A 21,620-nucleotide genomic window follows, 5' to 3' on the forward strand; every position below is an offset into this window, starting at 1 on the left:
ACATTTTCTTCTCCAACAATACAAATGGCAGAAAGTATTTTTACTGTTTCAGTCATCATATTCGGTTGCTTTGGATCAATTGCTCTGGCAAGTAAAAGAAGGCTCCGTTCATCTCCTAGGATTCTTTCCAATCCATACTAAAAAATAAATTTGGGAATAGTTCATATCCTAGGGGATTCTCCTCTATACACACACCCCTATCAAATGACGGTGCCCAGAACTTGAAATAAAACATTTTAATTACAAAATGCAATCTCTAAATTACAACTTTTTAAGCCTGCTTTGGAGACAGGCCCTCTCCACTCTGGCAAGTGAATGAGGAGATAATGAGTCTTTCAAGGTTTTATGTTGTTTGTGACAGATTGGCTCACATTCAAGAAGTGAGGAGATAGGACGAGGCAGAGACTGGCTAGGATTCTTCTATCTTATCAGTGTTAATCAACTGGAACAATCAGAGAATCCAGATTAAAATCAAGTCTGGGCAAAATGAGCTTGATTCTTTCTTTTTTGCTTTCTAACTCTTATAGCCACTGAAAGTGTTTCCACCCCCAGTGATGGAATTCCTAGGAGCATAGGAAGCTGCCTTATACTGAATCAGACCATTGGTCCATCTAGCTCAATACTGCCTACACTGACAGGAAGCAGCTCTCCAGGGTTTCAGGCAGGGAGTCTTTCCCAGTCCTACCTGGAGATGCCAGTGACTGAACTTGGAACCTTCTGCATGCAAAGTAGATGCTCTGCCACTGAGCCACGGCCCTTCCTAACTGAGGCTACCAGTTTAAAGTTTGAATCTCCGCCAGCTGAATATTTTTTGTTATATTTCAATGTGTCTGCTTAGTTAAGCCTATGCATCAGAATGCAAGCACTACTGAGTTTAGTGAATCTTACTGCCAGGCATATAGGATTGCAATCATGCCTTTAAAAAGTTTAGTCATGAAGGCCACAAACTCTTCTTTTTTTCCCCTTCAAAGGACTCCTCCTTGAAAAAAAACTTTTTCCCAACAGGAACAAGAGGAGAAAGACTTCTTCTCCTTTGTTACCCCCTCCCCTCAGTGACAGCAGCAGTAGCAGTGGGAGAACAAAGGGGAGAGAGAATTTCACTCCTTCATTACTCCCAAACACACCAGTGGCAGCAGCGGCGGCAGCAGTGGGATGAAGGGGAAGAAGACTTTCCTTCATTTCCTGCCAGCAGCAATGGCTGCAGGCACAGGGGGTGGAAACTAAGGGGGAAAAGTCGTAGACCTTCTCCTTTCACCAGGCCCCAACAGCCTCACACAAATATATAGGTAGGGAAAGGGAGGGGGAAGGAGGAGGGGAGAAAGAAAGACTCACTTGTGACCATATAAATTGAATCCATTTAAAGTAAAATCCAGAGGGAATTGAAATCATTACCTTATTATTCATAAATGCTTTGAGGCACTGTATAAGCTTATGCTGATTCTTCTTGTCAATATTTTCTTGCCTTTAAAAAGAAAAAAATACCAATGTTGAGGCACTGAATTAACAGCTACCTTTTTTCTACCCATTCCTTCCCTCATAACTTATGTACTTACTGTCTCTTGTCCAGAAGCTTTTCAAGAGCATCCAACAGAAGCCCAAGCCCTTCATGTCCAAAATTGTTAACCCAGCTGTAGAAAAATAAAATGCAAAATAAAATGCAACATTGGCTATTTTGCGTAATCATAATAACCAAAGTTAACCATGACAACCCAACAATTTGTTACAAGGAGAGGGCTCCAATACACATAGATGAGGTTGGCATACATGTTGAATATCTACACAAACATGCAAATATAATTAATAGGGAAGGCAGAATATGCAATATACTTCCATGCCACACTAGTGCACACCATGAACTCTGGCTCGGAAACAATGTTAAATGTTGATCCTATAATTCAAGAACTGCAACATATTTAATTTCAAATATATTTTACTTGAACATGTGTATACCGTATCTTCTCCAATAGTTCTTGGATACTGCCTACAGAGATTAACCTTCAACATCTAGCTCACCAAAGTGTTCTTCACCAGCCAAATATGACCAATATTGGGTTTATTACTTTAAGACAAGGACATTGGCCATTATTTATTAACCTACTTGCTGTATGACACCCCAAGGCTTAAATTTCTCCAGCCTATTCTTTTAACCCTCTCAGACAGATCTCTTATGGAGCAAATCTGCATACTCCTAGCTGGCTTGGATCCGTATATCCGTATATACACAAGTAGCCAAATTCGCCTTAGCAGCGGCTAAAATTAGAGCGAGATCCCAAAACCAATCACCTTAACTTGCTTATATCAAATCTGTAAATGGTCCTAGAATGAACATTTAAATTATTCAATCTTAATTATTATCATTTGTTTTTTTAATTCTTCAAATGCATTTTAGATACTTATATCATACCCTTTGTTGATGTATGTTTTATCTTTTTGTCAAGTGTAATTATGTTATATGTATTGTGGTGGCCAATGGCTATGAACAATAAACCTTACTTACTACTTTAAGACAAGAGAATCCAAATTTACTAGGATATTCTGGAGCAGGAGGGTAAAAATTTTTTCCCTGTGTTATGTTTCACATAACATCATACTCTCAGTAAGAAAACCATTCTTACTGTCTCAACAACAACAAAAACATGTGCAGCACAGAGATTAACAGTTGGTTTACATGAAATGTTTCTTCTTCCAAACATGGAGCATGCATGTATGGGGGGAAATACACACACAAATAAGTGAAAGTCATGTCCATAATTATTGATTTAGCTTAAAGTAACATGCTAACTAACCCATGGGAGGAAATAAGGAAAGATCAAATACAGTTAAATGGTATTGATGTCTTAAACCAGAATTCTATTGTACAAACCAATGCTGAATTATAAAAATTTGAAGGGAACACAAAATTACTAGTAGAGTCATAGGGTCACCCATCTATCTCTGCCTTTGACCTACACATCCCTCAGATGACAATCATGCAATCCTTAGACTGAGACAACAGCAAGCAATTGAACTGCAAAAATGTGTCACAAAATCAAGCACTTTTAATATACTAGTTATTCACAGTTTACTATATCATAGATGGAACACTGGCCAGCTGTAGTCTGCAACCCACCCACATCCTGCAAACACATATACCACACACAAACACCACCGACCAGGAAGCTGAGATATTAGCGCTGAAGAAGAAGCGCGAACAACAGAATGCTGGTAATCAGTGACGATGCAGTTGAGGAAGTGCAAAAACTTGGCTGAAGGGAAAATAGCACAGGACCTACAAGCAGGAAAAGTTGTGTGTTGGTGGTAGGAGAGCCGAAGAAACAGTCTGTGCTTTGGTCAGCAACTAGACTTATTGGCAAGTCACTTTGAAGACAAGGTGCAAGTTGATAAGTCAAGATTCCCTCCCTATTCCCAAAAATAAAACGTCAGCAAATCTGATTGCCACAGACATTAGCCCTCCACATACCTTGGTTACTTCTGGAATGCAGCTGATACTCTTCTCAGGGAGCTAAATTTGACCCTTGGGCATCCAGTTATTAAAGTTTGTTGTACCTACACTCCTTAATGGAGTAGTTTGCCAGTGAATACACAGGTAAGCTTTTCTTCTTCTTCTACATCAGTGGTTCCCATTTTTCCCCCCACAGATCACTTCAAAACTGCTGATTGTCTTGGTGGACCATTTAATGATTTTTCTGCCTATTGTAGCAATTGTAGTGTGCTGTGATAGATGCTGTATGGTTTCTAGTTGTATTTGTATTTCTTCTTTTACTTCTTAAATACTGTATTTTATTGCATTACAAGCTGAATTCCACAGAATTCCTATAGAATTCAGATTGTAATAAAAGAAGCAATACAAATACAATCACAACTCGCTATGACTATTTAATGTGATGGATGTAGCATCTCCTGTCTTCAACCACAAATCCACAGACATTCTGCAGACCACCTCCATGAAGATCACAGAGAATTGTTGGTCCATGGACCCTAGCTTGGGAACTCCTGTTCTATACGATTTCTGAGCTACACTTAACTAGATGGATAATCAGTAAACCTTATCAGATAATTTTCTACATCTCAGATCAACTCCTGGCACCACTTTTTTTTAATGACTGCATCTGCCAGATTCTTCAGTGACTTTCAGACTATTCTTCAAGTTAATTGTTGTGTAGGTATTATTGCCCAAGTGGTACCTAAGTAACTATGAAATATCCAAGGCAGCTTTCAAAATATTTTTGCCACTGCTAGTACAGAAATGTGAAATACATGTTATAAAGACTAAGGATGTGTGAAAACATCAGTTACCTCACCACAGAGGTCCATTAGAGTTTTACAACATTCGAAGTTTGCACTTCCCACACAAATGGTGTAAAACAAGCACACTTTTGTGTGGGATTTCAAGCGTGCCCAAGGCAACTGGTCTCAAAAAGAAATCTAATGTTAGCATGTTGTCTCTCCATATGCAGAATGACTCTGCCCTTGTGGAAAAAGAGAGGTGGAATCGAATGCTCATGTGCTCTTACGGTGTTCTTTTTATGACCAGAAGAGACTACAACTAATCTTGCCACTTTTAGCACCATACGTTCTAAAATCTGAATCTACTCAATTAAATTACTTATTAGGAGATTATAATGCCGAGACAACATTAGCAGTAGCAAAATTTACCTCAGCAGCCATATCAGAAAGAAGATCCAAAAATAACACTCCCTACTAATTTTAAAAAGGAATCAAGATAACCCCAGAACATTTATTACAGACAATCATTTAGTGGTCTCCTTTGACCTAAGGTTAAGTCTAATCGATTATATAATATGTTGTCAAATATTAAAGGGGGGATGTTTTTATACTGAATGATGGAATTTGTAAATCAAGATTTTATATTTTTCTATTAATTGTAAAATGCTCTTGGATATGCTGGTCATGTGACCGTAATAAACTTCATTCACATTCATTCATGTTGTCTCTAACATTGTTTGTGCAATGCCAGAGGCTAGGGTTCAGGGTTATGCATGATATGCAACAGAATGCATTTCTCTAATGGTGTTCCATTCTCAGCAGTAGCCTTATAGTACAATCCAACTCACTGAACATCAGATAAAAGGAGTAACAGTTCAAAGCTACATGGAACAATAAAGAATGGTAGGATAATGGCAAGGTGTAGTCCATCTTGTTCCAAGAATAAAACCATAAATAAAAATTGTATTGTCAACTGAAAAAGTCTGACATATTAAAACCAAAGTTATTCAATATTAAATACATTTAGTATAAAGCAAACCGATAAAAGTTTATCTTTTAATTTTTTTGTAAAGATTATTAATCTTTAAAATGTTTATGGTCATGCCAACCTCAAAGCCCTTTTCACAGGGTAACCGGGGGGTGTTGAGAGAGAAACAAATCTTTGCGGCAAGGAGGTTAGATGTATACAAATTCATTTATATGACCCTCAGAGGTTTCAGAATGTAAGCTATTAAATTCATTGAGGCAAAGATCTAGACTTTTTTCTTATGTTAATAAGTAAAGGACAAAGTACACAGAGGGCATTATACACACAATGATACACTCATCTCATAGCTTGTTTTGGGCTTCACACTTCTTGTTGTCTAAAACATATTTGCTGAAGCAAATCTAGTCTTCTGAATATATTTAAATCCCTTAGCAACACACACACACACCTACCTACCTCTTGACTCCCTGCCTGGGTTCTTTCAATCCTCCTACCAGGACAACAGACACACAAATATAAGTGGTCAAAGAAAAACCAAGGGGATACCTATAGTACTATCCAACTGAAATGCTGATGATTTTTTGGGGAATTGCAGACTTCATGTATCTAAAAGACTGAGTTTCTGAACTCAAATAAATGTGCAGAGTATTAAACACACCACACATTCAATAATATTCCATTAATGCTTCAAACATGCAGGAATCCCATTTATCGACCAAGCCCTACAGCAAGCTTGCATTTTTACTGCAGCAGTTCCTCTCCTTTCTTGCTAAAAAGCCAAAGACTTTGGATAGCCATATAAGCAACATCGAGGAACAGCTACTATTATATGCACAATTACCAGCATATTTCAGCTGCTGACATAGGGTGTGCTTTCTGTTCATGTTGTTTGTTCTGTATTTTATTTTTGGTGATGTGAATACAACACTCAGTCACTAGATGGCTCTCCAGAGCCATCTAGGTTCAAGATTGCTGCTTGAAGTACTTCAGAATAAACATCCTGAAGAGACGCAAGAGCTCATCAGAATCCAGGAGACTATGGTCTAAAATAAATGACAAGATATCTAGGAAGGGTTGAAAGGGACTTAATAGCACTGGAAATGAAAACTCATACAAACCTCCCCAGGTTTTAATGTTTTCTGAAGAGCCCTGATTTTGATATCAGTGGGGAAATCAAATCTGTAACCACACAGAGACAGGGTCTTTTCTGTAGTGGTGCTACAAGTGTGCAACACTTGTCCCAGAAGGTCAGCAACAAGTGGAAGCTTTTGTGTTTGCCAACATTTAACTGTAAAGCTGTTGATGCTGGCTGTTTTTGGGGGGGATATCATTTGTCTCTTTATTAAGCCTTTAGATTGTTCTCTTATATATATATCTATGTATTCATCTTGGGAATTCACACAATGTTGCTGATTGTGTGTTATTTTTATGATTAAGTCTGTATTGGGTGATTTTTAGCTTTGAAAGGCAGAGTAGACTTTTTTTTAAAAAATTGGGCATAAACTTTAGGGTACACACATTTCTTTCACTAGAGCTCAAAACCACAGACTTCAGATAAGCTGGTCCAATGGAAGTTAGGTTCTACCCTATCTCATGCTCCCAGAGCTACATGGAAACAGTTAAGTATTAAAATGTCTTCTTTTGATTGAAGATTATGAGCAGATTTTTATTTTAGAGTTCATCAGGCTCTGGACAAATTTTTATGTCCTTGGGTTACCAACCACAACTGCAGGTGGAAGTGTGCAGAATGAAGTGGAACCTTATTGTATATACTGTAATTCAGTCCTAATACTACTACATTTTGAAGGAAGGTTAATCACATCTTATCAATCTCTGTATCACAGTAGTCAAATTACTTAACTTGCACTACTTGAAAGGAGTGAACGTCACAAACTGAAACTTTGATGGAAGACCTCGTAGATTTAGCCAACAAGGAGGGTTTGGCATTAAACTAACAGCATGATGGTTGTACATCAAATTGTCTCACTTCCCTTCCGTTTTCTTTATTTTCTCCATTATGTGATTTGATTGATAATTTGTTTGAGGTTGAATGAGGGGGTGGAGCAACAGATGAAGGAGGGAGGATATCACTGATATTTTATTGTGTATGTTCTTATTAAAAATCTCCTGACGACAGTTTAAAGAAAAATATACATAAGGCTCAAAGGAAATGAGAGGCAAAACTTTTAAAAGTATTTGTGCCATGCTGTTCTGCTCACAGAGCAGCCAGAGCAGCTCACAGAAAAATGGAATGGAATTAAAGCAACAATGAAATGGAAATGGACTGCCTTCAAGTTGATCCCGACTTATGGCGACCCTATGAATAAGGTGTTCATGGTAAGCAGTATTCAGAGGAGGTTTACCATTGCCTCCCTCTGAGGCTAGTCCTCCCTAGCTGGCTAGGGCCTGCTCAGCTTGCCACAGCTGCACAAGCCAGTCCCTTCCTTGTCAGCAACTGCCAGCTAGGGGGCAATTGTGCTCCTTGGGACTATGCAGCTTGCCCACGGCTGCACAGATGGCAGAGCACATAATCCCTGAGCCACTCACTGTGGGGTGATCTTTAGCTGGCCCTTGATATCCAGGAGACACAAGCGGGGATTTGAACTCACAGACTCTGGACTCCCAGCCAGGCTGTCCTCCCCACTGCGCTATACCAGCTGTAGGAAAGCAACAATACACACCACTACAAAGACACAAACCTGAGACAGCAGACACTCAAAAAAGGATGAGGAATTATCCACCTTCCTCCTAAGATTTTACCTTCAGAAATATTCAAAGAGAGAATACCAGCCTCGACCACAGCAGAATATAATGTCAGGCTTAGGCATGGAGTTTTTGAGAATATGAATGTATTTGCAATGATACTTCTCTGATAGAATCCAACACAGAATTCAGCTGGATGTTAAAAGGAGATTTGAAAGTCATCTGAACAAAGACAGTAGCTGAAACTGTAGCAGCAACTGAGATTACAAAGAAACAGATAAGCCCAAGCACCACCATTTAACTAAAGATTCAAAAGGTGAGAACAAAAAGGGAAAATGTGGCAAAAGAATAGATAACACTTATTCATGAGATGAATGCACGCACAATTAATAGGGAAAACATGGGCAACAATAAAACAGTGCTGGGGTTTGCAGCCTTTCTCTCAACAACTCAGACTGCCTGAATCTCTCAAAGCAGGTCTCAAAGGACGGAGTTCACCTTCTTGTCTTCGCACTGGAACTGACACATCAAGGTCATGTTTACATGTTAACTTTCCTTTTCTCAGCAGGAGAAAAGGGCTCCCAGAAATGTGCTGCATTTAATACACTTTGTGTAAGTAGTAAATGTGTTTTGCAATGAACAAGGAGTACATTTTCCTACAGGCATCATCCAGGGATTAATGGCAAGCAATAAAACGTCAGACCATAATTTCCTGAATGGGATGCAAATGCAGTGGTGTAAAAAGCAAAAATAAACTGGTGGTTCTTGTCAACAGGACTTGAACAATACTGGTGAGCAAGGAAGAGAACAGATGTCAATGTCACCTAGGCTTACAAATATATTTCTGATAGATTAAGATGCACAGCTCTGTTTTCATCTCCTCTACCCTCTGCTCTCCCCTCTAGGACGCACACCTTAATGCAGTGATGGGGTTTGAGAGTGTCAAAGAAGCTGAGAGCAATGCCGTCAGGAGTCTAGACCAAGAGGCTAGACTCCTAGCAGGGACAGGAGGAATGGTCAAAGCTCAGACACCAGACTAAGATGCATCCAGACTCAGAGGAAGGCAATGGTAAATCACCTCTGAATACCTCTTACCACGAAAACCCTATGAATAGACTATCCAAAATGCAACACGAGATAGTGCTGGAAGATGAGACCCCCAGGTCAGAAGGCACTCACCGAGCTACTGGGGAAGAACAAAGGACAAGTACGAGTAGCGCTGTGACTAATGCCAGAACTGGGTCAAAGCCAAAAGGTAGCCCAGAGGCTGATACGCACAGTTGCGAAAGGAGAGTCCCGAGTTGTACAACGTACACAATAGGAACATGGAATGTGAGAAGCATGAACCAGGGAAAGTTAGAAATTGTCAAGCAAGAAATGGAATGCATCAACATTACAATACTTGGTGTGAGTGAATTAAAATGGACAGGAATGGGACATTTTCAATCATACAACTACAAAATATTTTATGCATGAAATGAGAAATTAAGAAGAAACGGGTTTGCTCTAATAGTGAGAAGTGATGTAGCAAAAGCAATTAGAAGCTATAACACAAGGTTTGAGTGAATGAGATTTAACAGGAAACCTAACAACATAACCATCATCCGAGTCTATGCTCCAACACCAAACACAGAACAAGAGGAATTGGAGAGATATCATGCAGAAGTCCAGGAAGAAATTGATCACACACCCAACCAGATGTGCTGATAATCATGGGTGACTGGAACACAAAAGTAGGGAACACAGAAGAACTAGAAATTGTGGGGAAATGGGGCTTAGGAGATAGAAATGAAGCAGGAGAAAGACTTATTGAATTCTGTGAAGAAAAAATTTGTTTCTTGCAAACACATTTTTTCAGCAACTAAAAACAAACTAAAAATCATGTTGTTGTTGTTGTTATGTGCCTTCAAGTCAACTATGACTTATGGCAACCCTATGAATCAGCGATCTCCAACAGTATCTGTCATGAACCACCCTGTTCAGATCTTGTAGGTTCAGGTCTGTGGCTTCCTTTATGGAATCAACCCATCTCTTGTTTGGCCTTCCTCTTTTTCTACTCCTTTTTTTTTTTTGCCAGCATTATGGTCTTTTCTAATGAATCATGTCTTCTCATTATGTGTCCAAAGTATGATAACCTCAGTTTCATCATTTTAGCATCTAGTGATAGTTCTGGTTTAATATGTTCTAGCATCCAATTATTTCTCTTTTTCGCAGTCCATCGTATCCGCAACGCTCTCCTCCAACACCACATTTCAAATGAGTGGATGTTTCTCTTATCTGCTTTTTTCACTGTCCAACTTTCACATCCATACATAGAGATCAGGAATACCATGGTCTGAACGATCCTGACTTTAGTGTTCAGTGATACATCTTTGCATTTGAGGACCTTTTCCAGTTCTCTCACAGTTGCCCTCCCTAGTCCTAACCTTCTAATGATTTCTTGACTATTGTCTCCATTTTGGTTAATGACTGAGCCAAAGTATTGATATTCCTTAACAAGTTCAATGTCCTCATTGTCAACTGTAAAGTTACATAAATATTCTGTTGTCATTACTATAGTCTTTTTGACATTCAGCTGTAGCCTGCCTTTGTGCTTTCCTCTTTAACTTTCATCAGCATTCGTTTCAAACCATTACTGGTTTCTGCTAGTAGTATGGTATCATCTGCATATCTTAAATTATTGATATTTCTCCCTCCAATTTTCACACCTTCTTCATCTTGGTCCAATCCCGCTTTCCGTATAATATGTTCTGTGTATAGATTAAATAAATAGGGTGATAAAATACACCCCATCTCACACCCTTTCTGATGGGGAACCAATCGGTCTCTCCATATTCCCTCCTTACAGTAGCCTCTTGTCCGGAGTATAGGCTGTGCATCAGGACAATCAGATGCTGTGGCACCCCCATTTATTTTAAAGCATTCCATAGTTTTTCATGATCTACATAGTCAAAGGTTTTGCTGTAATCTATAAAACAGTGTGATTTTCTTCTGAAACTCCTATTCCATTATCCAACATATTTATTTATTTATTTAAAATATTTCTATCCCACCCTTCTACCCTCTAATCACTCAAGGCGGCTTACGAAAATAAAATCAAACATGTACATAATAAAATTGTAAACAATAAAATCACACAACATTAAAATACATAAAATACAATTAAAATGCATAAAATACATCTGTCTGTCTGTCTATATACATACATACATACATACAGGGAGTGGTACTAAAGGGGACTAAAAGGGTAAAATTTAACGCAGAAGGCATAAAATCAGTGTCAGGCTCTACCTTCAGTCCCTCCCGAAGGATCTCCAGAACAAGATTGTTTTCTTAAGTCTCCGGAAAACCATCAGGGAGGGAGCAGAGCTGACTTCTTGGGGTAGGGTGTTCCAAAGCTTTGTTTGCAATATGATCTTTGGTGCCTCTTCCCTTTCTGAATCCAGCTTGGACATCTGGCATTTCTCGCTCCATATATGGTAAGAGCCTTTGTTGTAGAATCTTGAGCATTCCTTTACTTACATGGGATATTAAGGCAACAGATAGATAATTACTGCATTCCCTAGGATCCCCTTTCTTTGGAATTGGGATGTATATGGAACGCTTCCAGTCTGTGGGCCATTGTTTAGTTTTCCATATTTCTTGACAGATTTTTGTCAAAATTTGGACAGATTCAGTTTCAGTAGCTTGTAGCAACTCTATTGGCATGCCATCTGTTCCTGGTGATTTGTTTCTTCCAAGTATTTTAAGAGCAGCTTTCACCTTACATTCTAAAATTTCTGGTTCTTCATCATACGGTTCCTCCGTGAATGAATCTGTCATCCTGGCATCTCTTTTACAGAGTTTTTCAGTAGATTGCTTCCATCTTCCTTTTATTTCAGCTCGGTCAGTCAGTGTGTTTCCCTGTTGATTATTCAACATCCCTACTCTTGGCTTAAATTTCCCTTTCATTTCTCTAATCTTTTAGAATTGGACTCTTGTTCTTTTTGTTCTCCTCCTCTATTTCTATACAGTAACTATTGTAATAGTTCTCTTTCTCCCTATGTACTAGACACTGTATTGTTGCATTTAGGGTTCTGACCGTATTTCTATCGCCTTTTGCTTTCCTTCTCTCTTTAACCATTTTAAGAGTTTCTTCAGTCATCCATTGAGGTCTGTCTCTCTTTTTAACTAGAGGTATTGTCTTTTTGCATTCTTCCCTGATAATGTCTCTGACTTCACTCCATAGTTCTTCTGGTTCTCTGTCAACTAAGTTTAAACCCTCAAACCTGTTCCTTATTTGATTTTTATATTCTTCTGGGATGTTACTTAAATTTTATTTTGGAATTATGATTGCTTTGTTGTTGTTCTTCTTTAGCTTTACTCTAATTTTTGATACGACCAGTTCATGATCTGTACCACAATCTGTTCCTGGTCTGGTTTTCGCAGAAAGTATGGAACTTCTCCATCTTCTGCTACCAATTTATAATCAATTTGATTCCTATATTGACCATTTGGTGATGTCCACATGTACAGTCATCTTTTCGGTTGCTCAAAAAATGTGTTCACAAGAAACAAATTATTGGCCCCACAGAATTCATTAAGTCTTTCTCCTGCTTCACTTCTCTCTCCTAAGCCCCATTTCCTCACAATTCCTAGTTCTTCTCTGTTTCCTGCTTTTGCATTCCAGTCCCCTATGATTATCAGCACATCTTGTTTGCGTGTGTGATCAATTTCTGTTGATGGGTGCGGTATTTGCGTTGTAAGCGCTGTTACATTAGAGTATACGTGGTCAAGAAATTCCAAGAACACGACATAGTGTTAAGAGTCCATTTACTCAGGACATTAAGGCTTTAAGCAGTTTCGTTTTCACACATAGCAAGAGCTCACACAGAAAGCTGCTGCTCCTTCAAGAACAAAAAACCCCACAGAAAAAACACAGAGAAACTGGCTGCTCTCACTCCAGCCCTATCTCCCATTGCCTAGGAACCAGCTGACCTTGGCAGCCTGCAAGTTCCTACAAAGACATAACAAAAATAAAACTCTTCCTTGCTCCAAGCTTTCAGACTTGATGAAAAACAACCAGAGGTAGTATAGCCTAATGGTCAACAGCCCCCACCTTTTCATCAAGGCTGCTTCTATAACATTTGCAACTATAACATTTCCAGTTCAGCAATACAGTTCTACAATACATACAGTAATACAGTTCAATTCATTGCATCATACATTACAGTTTCCAATTTAATCAAACTTTGGTTGTACACAGGTCAGATATAACGTTTCTGCATCCATCTCCACGACTTGGTGCATACCTGGGCTGCTGACTAAACCCACAGTAAATCTGTCAGGAGGTTTCCCAATGTTAGCTCTCTCAGAGCGCCTTAAAAGAACTGGAGCTTCAGCTCCTGCTGCACCCCCTGAACTTGTTCCTGGCATGGCTTGCTCAGGATATGTCATCTCGTCAGCCTTACGTTTCTTTGTTTTACATTTGCCCCATATCAGTTCATTTAATGCCTCCTTCAGTGGAATATCTGTTCCTTCCACTTTCACCCCTTGTGTAGGTGTAGGTCCTGGTGTAGGTGTTGTGTCATCTGATCCACTGAGAATAACTGTTTGCTTTTGATCCCAAGGCTTGTCTGAGCCTTTAATGCTTCTGCTCAGAACAACCCGCTGCGTTTGTGGGATCCATACTCTGTAATATGCATTCTGGAAACCCAGCACAAATCCTTCCTGTGCTCTGGGGTTTAGTTTGCCACGTCTTTTCCCCTGTGGAAACTCCCCCCCCCGGTCTGATCGTATCGCCTTCACAGTGACATTATGCTCCATTTGAATTTTCTTGAGGAACAGACGCAACTTCTGCTCTGCTTCATCTTTCCTTTTCAGCAAATAAATATGAATGAACCTAGAGAAATCGTCGACCACTACCATAAAGTACCTCGCACCTCCTCGTGAACTGTTTATTGGCCCTGATAAATCAAGATGAATGAGCTGGTAGGGAGCGGTTGTCGAGCTTTCAGCCTCTCTGTTTATTGATGCAATAGTCATTTTAGCTTTATGGCAGGCATCACAATCAATTAACTGACCACAATCCGTCAGTCTCATGTTTTCACTCAGACTCGGGGTTTTCTTAGTTGTTTCGTAGTTTGCATGCCCCAGCCTCCTGTGCCAATCATGCACACAGCCTTTATGTGTCTGCGCCTCAGCACCAAACGCAACACACCCTGCTTGAGTGCTTTTTATTACAAACTGTAAATCCTTCAGGCTCCCTTGCATGCATATTTCACCCCCTCTTTTCACAAAACATTTGTCTCTGTCAAACACCACTGAAAACCCAATGCTGGTCAATTTACAAACAGACAGAATACTATTTGACAATTCAGGGACATACAATACATCAGAAATTATGCCAATCTTACTCAGTTTCAACGTCCCTCGCGCCTTGACAGTTTGTCTCGATCCATCAGCCAGTAAAACAGAGTCCTGCACCTCTCTTGCCGTGTGAAATAAATGTAAGTCCTTTACGAGGGTATGGGACGCTCCACTATCAATAATCCAGTCTGTATCCATAAACTGAGGCTTTTCTGCGCTGACAAAGTTCACACTGCCCTGCTTCCAGCCTCCGTCTCTGCTTCTTTGCTTGACTGCACAGTCTCTTTGAATATGTCCATGCGCTCCGCAAAAATAACAAGTTTTCAGCCGTTGCTGCTCCTGGTAGTTTGCCTGCTTGCTTTTGACAGCTTCCTTCGGTTCGGCCTTTTTCGCCTCCTGTCTCCGCTGCCACTCCTGGGTCAATTTTTCCTCAATAAAACCCACATTCAGGCCCCCATCTGGCATTGCTTCCATTGCCATCACAAAATTATTCCAGCTTCCATCAAGTGACGCCAGGATAATATACGTTTTCTGAAGGATACTGTGTTCCATGCCTCGGTCTTCTAATTCAGCAAATAGGCGCCTAAATTCAGTAAGATGCTCACTCATGGTGCACTCATCCGTGAAACGCATCTGGTACAGCTTCCTTGCCAGACACAGCTTGGATCCCGCTGTCTGTTGCACATGAAGAGCCTGCAACACGTCCCACATACGTTTGGCTGTGGGTTCATCTCTTACGTGCAGCAGTTGAGAGTCGGATAGAGCCAAGGTAATAAAAGCCTGCGCCTTCTCATCTCTGCACGTCCAGGCCGCTGTTGGTGGTACCGGTGGGGTCCCTTCAATCACAGCAAATAAATCCTCTTCTATCAGGAAAGCCCGCATTCTCATCTTCCAGCTGGCATAATTATTCTCCGCAAGTCGCTCCATCGGCATGCTTCCAGACATGTTTACAGCCATGTTCGCTCACCTCTGTCTGGCACAATCAATCACGCTGCTCTCTGGAACTCAGTCTGCAGCTCAGACCACTTACTCACTTCTCTGTAACGTGCGCTGGATCTGGGCCCATAACCCTGTTGATGGGTGCGGTATTTGCGTTGTAAGCGCTGTTACATTAGAGTATAAGTGGTCAAGAAATTCCAAGAACACGACATAGTATTAAGAGTCCATTTACTCAGGACATTAAGGCTTTAAGCAGTTTCGTTTTCACACATAGCAAGAGCTCACACAGAAAGCTGCTGCTCCTTCAAGAACAAAACCCCCCACAGAAAAAACACAGAGAAACTGGCTGCTCTCACTCCAGCCCTATCTCCCGTTGCCTAGGAACCAGTTGACCTTGGCAGCCTGCAAGTTCCTACAAAGACATAACAAAAATAAAACTCTTCCTTGCTCCAAGCTTTCAGACTTGATGAAAAACAACCAGAGGTAGTATAGCCTAAGGGTCAACAATTTCTCCCTGTACTTCTGCATAAAATCCCTCCTTCTTCTGTGTTTGCTGTTGGAGCATAGACTTAGATGATGGTTATGTTAATAGGTTTCTTATTAAATCTCATCGATATAACTCGCTCAGACCTTGCGTTGTAGCTTCTAATTGCTTTTGCTACATCACTTCTCACTATTAAAGCAATGCCATGTCTTCTTAATTTCTCATTCCCTGCATAAAATATTTTGTAGTTGCCTGACTGAAAATGTCCCATTCCTGTCCATTTTAATTCACTCACACCAAGTATTGTAATGTTGACACATTCCATTTCTTGCTTGACAATTTCTAACTTTCCCTGGTTCATGCTTCTCACATTGTTCCTATTGTGTGCATCATACAACTCGGGACTCTCCTTTCACGTCTGTGCACATCAGCCTCTGGGCTTCTTTTTGGCTTTGACCCAGCTGCATCATTAGTCAGCGCTACTCGCTACTCGTACTTGTCCTTTGTTCTTCCCCAGTAGCTCGGTGAGTACCTTCTGACCTGGGGGTCTCATCTTCCAGCACTATCTCATGTTGCATTTTGGATACTCTGTTCATAGGGTTTTTGTGGTAAGAGATATTCAGAGGTGGTTTACCATTGCCTTCCTCTGAGTTTGGATGCATCTTAGCCTGGTGTCTCAGCTTTGACCATTCCTCCTTGGGTGCCCCTGCTAGGAGTCTAGCCTTTTGGTGTAGACCCCTGACGGCATTGCTCTCGGCTTCTTCAACACACCTTCTGCTCAGTGTCTGTTTGCTGAACAAATGACACTTCTGACAGCTTTACATAAAGAACGTAGACATTTTTCATCCATCTAAATTTTCCATATTTGTGCACACTAGCTTATTTTGCAAAATGTTATTCTGCTGCTAGTGTCACATTCACACAATTCATTCAAAGCACACTTATACTACTTTAACCATCAAGGCTTCACCTAAAGAATCCTGGGAACTGTAGTTTATTAAGAGTGCTGATAATTGTAGCTCTGTGAGGGATCTCCTAACAGCTCTCAGCACCCTTAAACTACAGTTCCCAAGATTCTTTGGGGAAGCCATGACTGTTTAAAGTGGAATAATAGTGGAATAAATGTATGGTGTGGATGTGCTCTAGGTTTCAGGAATCAAACAGTGAGTCTCAAACTGGAGAGTTGGCAGTGCAGGATTCACTGTGTGCCACTATTCAGTTCTGGACAAAATTTGGATGCAGGGGAGGTGGGGAAGGAACTACAGCAAGACTAACCACAGCTGTCATGGAAGCTGCCTTCCTTTGATAAACCAACTCCTTGTTAAACTCCAACTCCTTGCTATTCCAAACAGTAAATAACACTGCTCTTTCAGAAGTCTTAATCTCTTGAGTCTCAATCTCATAGAAACGAAGATACTATCTTCAAGAATTTGTTTCAAAACACTGAGAATATGTATTGAAGGACAAATCTACCTGAAAGAACTATGCAGACGCTATTGGGACAAATTGCCATACCTCTACCATCAGCCTCTGTAAAAATGCCACTTTTATTCCATAATGCCCCAGACACAAAAAAGAGGCACTTCCGTTCACAGGCACACATGATCACCCATTACCTTTACTTACATCCCATCACTTTTCAGGGAGATGAAAGGGCCTGCAGCAGGAAGTAGACAAGTAAGCTCCAGTATGTTCACAAGACAGCACATGGTATTCTTTGGATCCAAGCCTGTTTGCTATTCTGTGTGTCACAAGGTACTTATCACACATTTTTAAGCACATCATCATTACTAAGAGTATTATAATCCATTTTGTATTTTAAATAAGAAGGATGATTCTCAGAATGCTGATGTGCATCTGCATTTCCCAACAATCCTTTGGACATGCAAAATATGCACAGCTGTATCCAAATTCATATTCCTAATTTTATTACTTTGACAAAGTTGCTCCTGTAAAACCTGGTAGCAAAGCATAACTGATTAATACTAATAAGCCATGAGAAAATGAATGTAGTATTTATTATAATAGTGGTGAAAGACTATAATAATGACAAATATAACAGGATGCCAGGAAACTTGCTGTCTTGGTGAACAAATGAAGACAGTTATATGTGATTTCTCACCTTAATTAACCCACACTGTTTATATCCTTGCACTGAAATATGTTACATTCACATGATTCTTCTGCATGAATGTTCAATATGAAAGCTCAGGCACATCAGCACTTCTATCCACCACAATCAGGTATGTTACAAAGTAGCTCACACTTCATGCTATTTTCCCCATCTCATTAAACAATGGATGATTCCTGTCATCAGATCTATCAATGGTGATAGGTTATGCTGGTTCTAGTTGCCAGCAAGCACAAGGTCCCTTATGCTGTTTGTTAATGAATAGATTTAAGAAGACAGAGACTGAGGAACTGGAAAGGCCAAGCAACTCTTCAGCAACACACTGTTATATAAAAGTCTAAAGGACAAGCAAACTAGGCTCTGTACCCTCTCCTTGCCTACCAGTGGCTGACCTCCTGTTAAAGTCTCTATTAAGACAGGACACCTTTTAATGACAGAGTATCTACCAACATTCCTTGCACAACAGCTGGTACGAAGGTGACAGTCAAGTCCACTTGAATGTATTCAGGTAAAGAGAGGAGAACATTTGAAAGCACCAGAGCATAGTTAACAAATAAGCCATATAGTTATGTATATAGAACGGTTCATAGCTTATCCACCAACAAATGTCATTTTTTCTGTCTCATTTACCAGAGACAAATAACCAGATTTATTATCAGACAACATCCTTGTATCCTTAAAAAATATTTTCAATGAAAGTAGATATTTACATAAGTCACAAGAATATCTGCTATTCAAGATTATTTTTATTTATTTATTTTAACCACCAGTTTTAGGAACATTTTTAACCAGTTTTGGGGATCAATACAGAAGCAGCATTTTTAAAATCATCATCATCTTACATTTATATCCTGCCTTTCTTCCATCACACTACACAAGAATCCAGACTTGGGTTTCTTCTATATGAAGTCACTATTAAGTTTTCAAAGAACTACTACTTTCTAAAAGGCTAAGTAAACAATGTTCTAGGAGAAAAAACAAAAACATACTCCTAGCTCAAGACATTTTGCTTGGGATCTGGTAAATTCTGTATCTTTTAACGTATATGACTTTGCAAATCACTACTTGCAATTTCCTTGGATAATAATTTCCATTACCTACCTGACTGGATTGCTTGTTAGAGACACTCTCAGGGACTCTAAGCAGTTGAGAAGTTTTTCCTCTGAGATACCAGACCGTAGTTCATGGACATATTCTTGAGATGACAGAGTACACTCATGTTTACTATTTTTCAGGCCTCCCTTAATAGGGGAAGAAAAGGAATGTGTTATATATGAAAATGTACCAGAATACAAGGAGTTACATACATACATACATACATAACATACTTACATACATACATACATACAGAGAAAAGTGTGGCTTGTCATTCTTTACCAGAGTCAAAACTAACAGCAGCTAACACTTTTCAATATCCCTTGTTGTCAACAAAAATAAACTAAAATCAATACATTTTAGCAACAGATATATGTGCATCTAAAATAATAATCCTAAATGCATTCTGGTTTAAGATAAAATAATCCTTACTGGCTGTTAAAGCAAATGCAAGAAAACATATTGATCTTATATCTATATTTGTATTATTATTTGAACAGTTATTGAAGGGATATAAAAGGGATATGAAAAGCAGTTCTGTGTATCAACAAACATAGCTGGTTATTGTATCTGCTAATACAATAATCCTTTTACCTTGTGTTACAATAATAGTTCAATTTGGGAATAGCCTTAGTTACTGAAAAGTGCATACATATGAATTTTTCAGTAGGTATGTACTAATTTGTATGTATTAATTTGTAGATAATTAATATACAAATTTCCATGTTAGCGTTTTACACTTCATACCCACTTGTTAAGCCTTCCTCTCTTATATGGTAACTACAGCCTAGTTGAATATTCACTAAAAATGAATGTCACAATTCAGACCTCGGTAAGGCAATAAAGATGGGTTTAAGTTGATCAAGATGTCACGGCTGCCCAAATGAATATCAACTTATTCTGTAACACACATCAATTTTGCTTCAATTTTAGGATAAGTAGAGGTGTGTATATTATGAGCAATACTAATGAGGCTTGGGATATGTTGCTTCTTTTTTATCCAGCTATAAAGTATCAGCAATGCAAAGTGAGAATCAGTGCAAAGCTAGAATGTGCACAGTACTCTTCAACATTTGCATTAATGACTTAGATGAGGAGGTGCAAGGCATGCTTATCAAATTGCAGATGATACAAAATTGGGAAGGATAGCTAATACCCTGGAGAACAGAAACAAAATTCAAAGTGATCTGGATAGGCTGGGGCATTGGGCTGAAAACAACAGAATGAAATTTAACAGGAATAAGTGCAAAGCTACACCTAGGAAAAAGAAACCAAATGCACAGTTATAAGATGCGGGATACATGGCTCAGCAGTACGACATGCACAAAGGATCTTAGAATTGTTATTGATCACAAGCTGATTATAAGCCAACAGTGTGATGTGGCTGTAAAAAAGGCAAATGCTATTTTAGGCTGCATTAACAGAAGTATAGTTTCCAAATCACATGAAGTACTCGTTTCTCTCTATTTGGCACTGGCTAGGCTTCATCTGTTCTGTTCTGTTCACCGCACTTTAAGAAGGATAAAAACAAACTGGAGCAGGTTCAGAGGAGGACAACGAGGATGATCAGGGGACTAGAAACAAAGCCCTGTGAGGAGAGACTGAAAGAACTGGACAGGTTTAGCCTTGAAAAAAAAAAGACTGAGGGGAGATATGATAGAACTCTTCAATTACTTGAAAGGTTGCACACAGAGGAGGGCCAGAATCTCTTCTCGATCATCCCACATATTGGCTGAACATCAGAAAAAACTTCCTAACTGTTAGAGCGGCACAACAATGAAACCAATTACATGGTTCTCCAACTACATGGGCTCTCCAACACTGGAGGTTTTCAAATAGGCAGCTGGACAGCCACCTGTTGGGTATGATTTAAGTTGGATTCCAGAACTGAGCAGGGGGTTGGACTTAATGGCCTTTTAGGCCCCTTCCAATTCTACTGTTTTATGATTCTATGAATGTCTGTGAATTTAACGTCTCTTCATCAACCACTTTTTTAAGACTTTGACTGCACGTATATTTTCAAATGAGTGAACAACAGTAATAGATTTCAATATCAGAATGTGCTATTTCTTGATATAGTTCATAAAGTAAAGGGCAGAGGGTGAAAGAGCAGTGTTGTAAAAGTGGGGTGTATCAATGAAGCAATCAAAAGACTGATGACTGCTAAATTATTACAGCCCACTCTCACATGCACACATCTGCTCTTTCCCCTTCTGTTCTTTACATTGTGAGCTGTAGCAAAGGGTGAGCATTCTGTATGTATCAAATGCAGTCTGCTTTTCTACTGAAATGATAGCACACTAAAAGATCTGAAAGGCAAAGACATGATAATAAAGGATTATATGAAGAGCCTCTCCCTTAAATACTCCCCAAAACCCTTTCCACCAGCATCCAGAACAGTAAACCTGAAATTCATCTTCAATGCAAACATCTCAAAAGCAGTATTGGGCTTATACTGAAATTTAGCCTCTAGCATTCAAGTACCGCTGTAAATGTGTGTCTTTTTATAGTTCTTCTATAACTGCCATTTTTATCCCCATTATATGATGTGTGTGTAGCAAAATTCCTGTTTCTCTCCACTATCACTTTGCACTGCTGAAGTAATAATTTCAGCATCATCTTGGAAAGTAGTTTAAGACTGAAGGTCAATATGAAAGTGGCTCACAAAATGGTTTTTAAAAAAAGAAAGATTTGAAGCACACTAA

The 21,620-nt window shown here is 39.4% G+C and overlaps 1 protein-coding gene across 6 annotated transcripts in view; it reads right to left on the reverse strand.

Annotated features, from left to right (window-relative positions):
• The window catches only part of DIAPH2 (diaphanous related formin 2), a 455,139-nt gene that overhangs the window by 390,546 nt on the left and 42,973 nt on the right, over nucleotides 1-21,620 (reverse strand). For all 6 annotated transcript variants that reach the window (XM_061598178.1, XM_061598177.1, XM_061598175.1 and 3 more), the window contains 4 exons: nucleotides 18,922-19,061; nucleotides 1,554-1,628; nucleotides 1,393-1,462; nucleotides 1-137 (listed from right to left, as the gene is read on the reverse strand). In XM_061598178.1, the coding sequence (XP_061454162.1) occupies nucleotides 1-137; nucleotides 1,393-1,462; nucleotides 1,554-1,628; nucleotides 18,922-19,061 (422 nt within the window). The remainder of the gene's footprint in view (nucleotides 138-1,392; nucleotides 1,463-1,553; nucleotides 1,629-18,921; nucleotides 19,062-21,620) is intronic.

This window comes from Rhineura floridana, chromosome 16 (assembly GCF_030035675.1).
Source record: "Rhineura floridana isolate rRhiFlo1 chromosome 16, rRhiFlo1.hap2, whole genome shotgun sequence".
Lineage (NCBI taxonomy): Eukaryota > Metazoa > Chordata > Lepidosauria > Squamata > Rhineuridae > Rhineura > Rhineura floridana.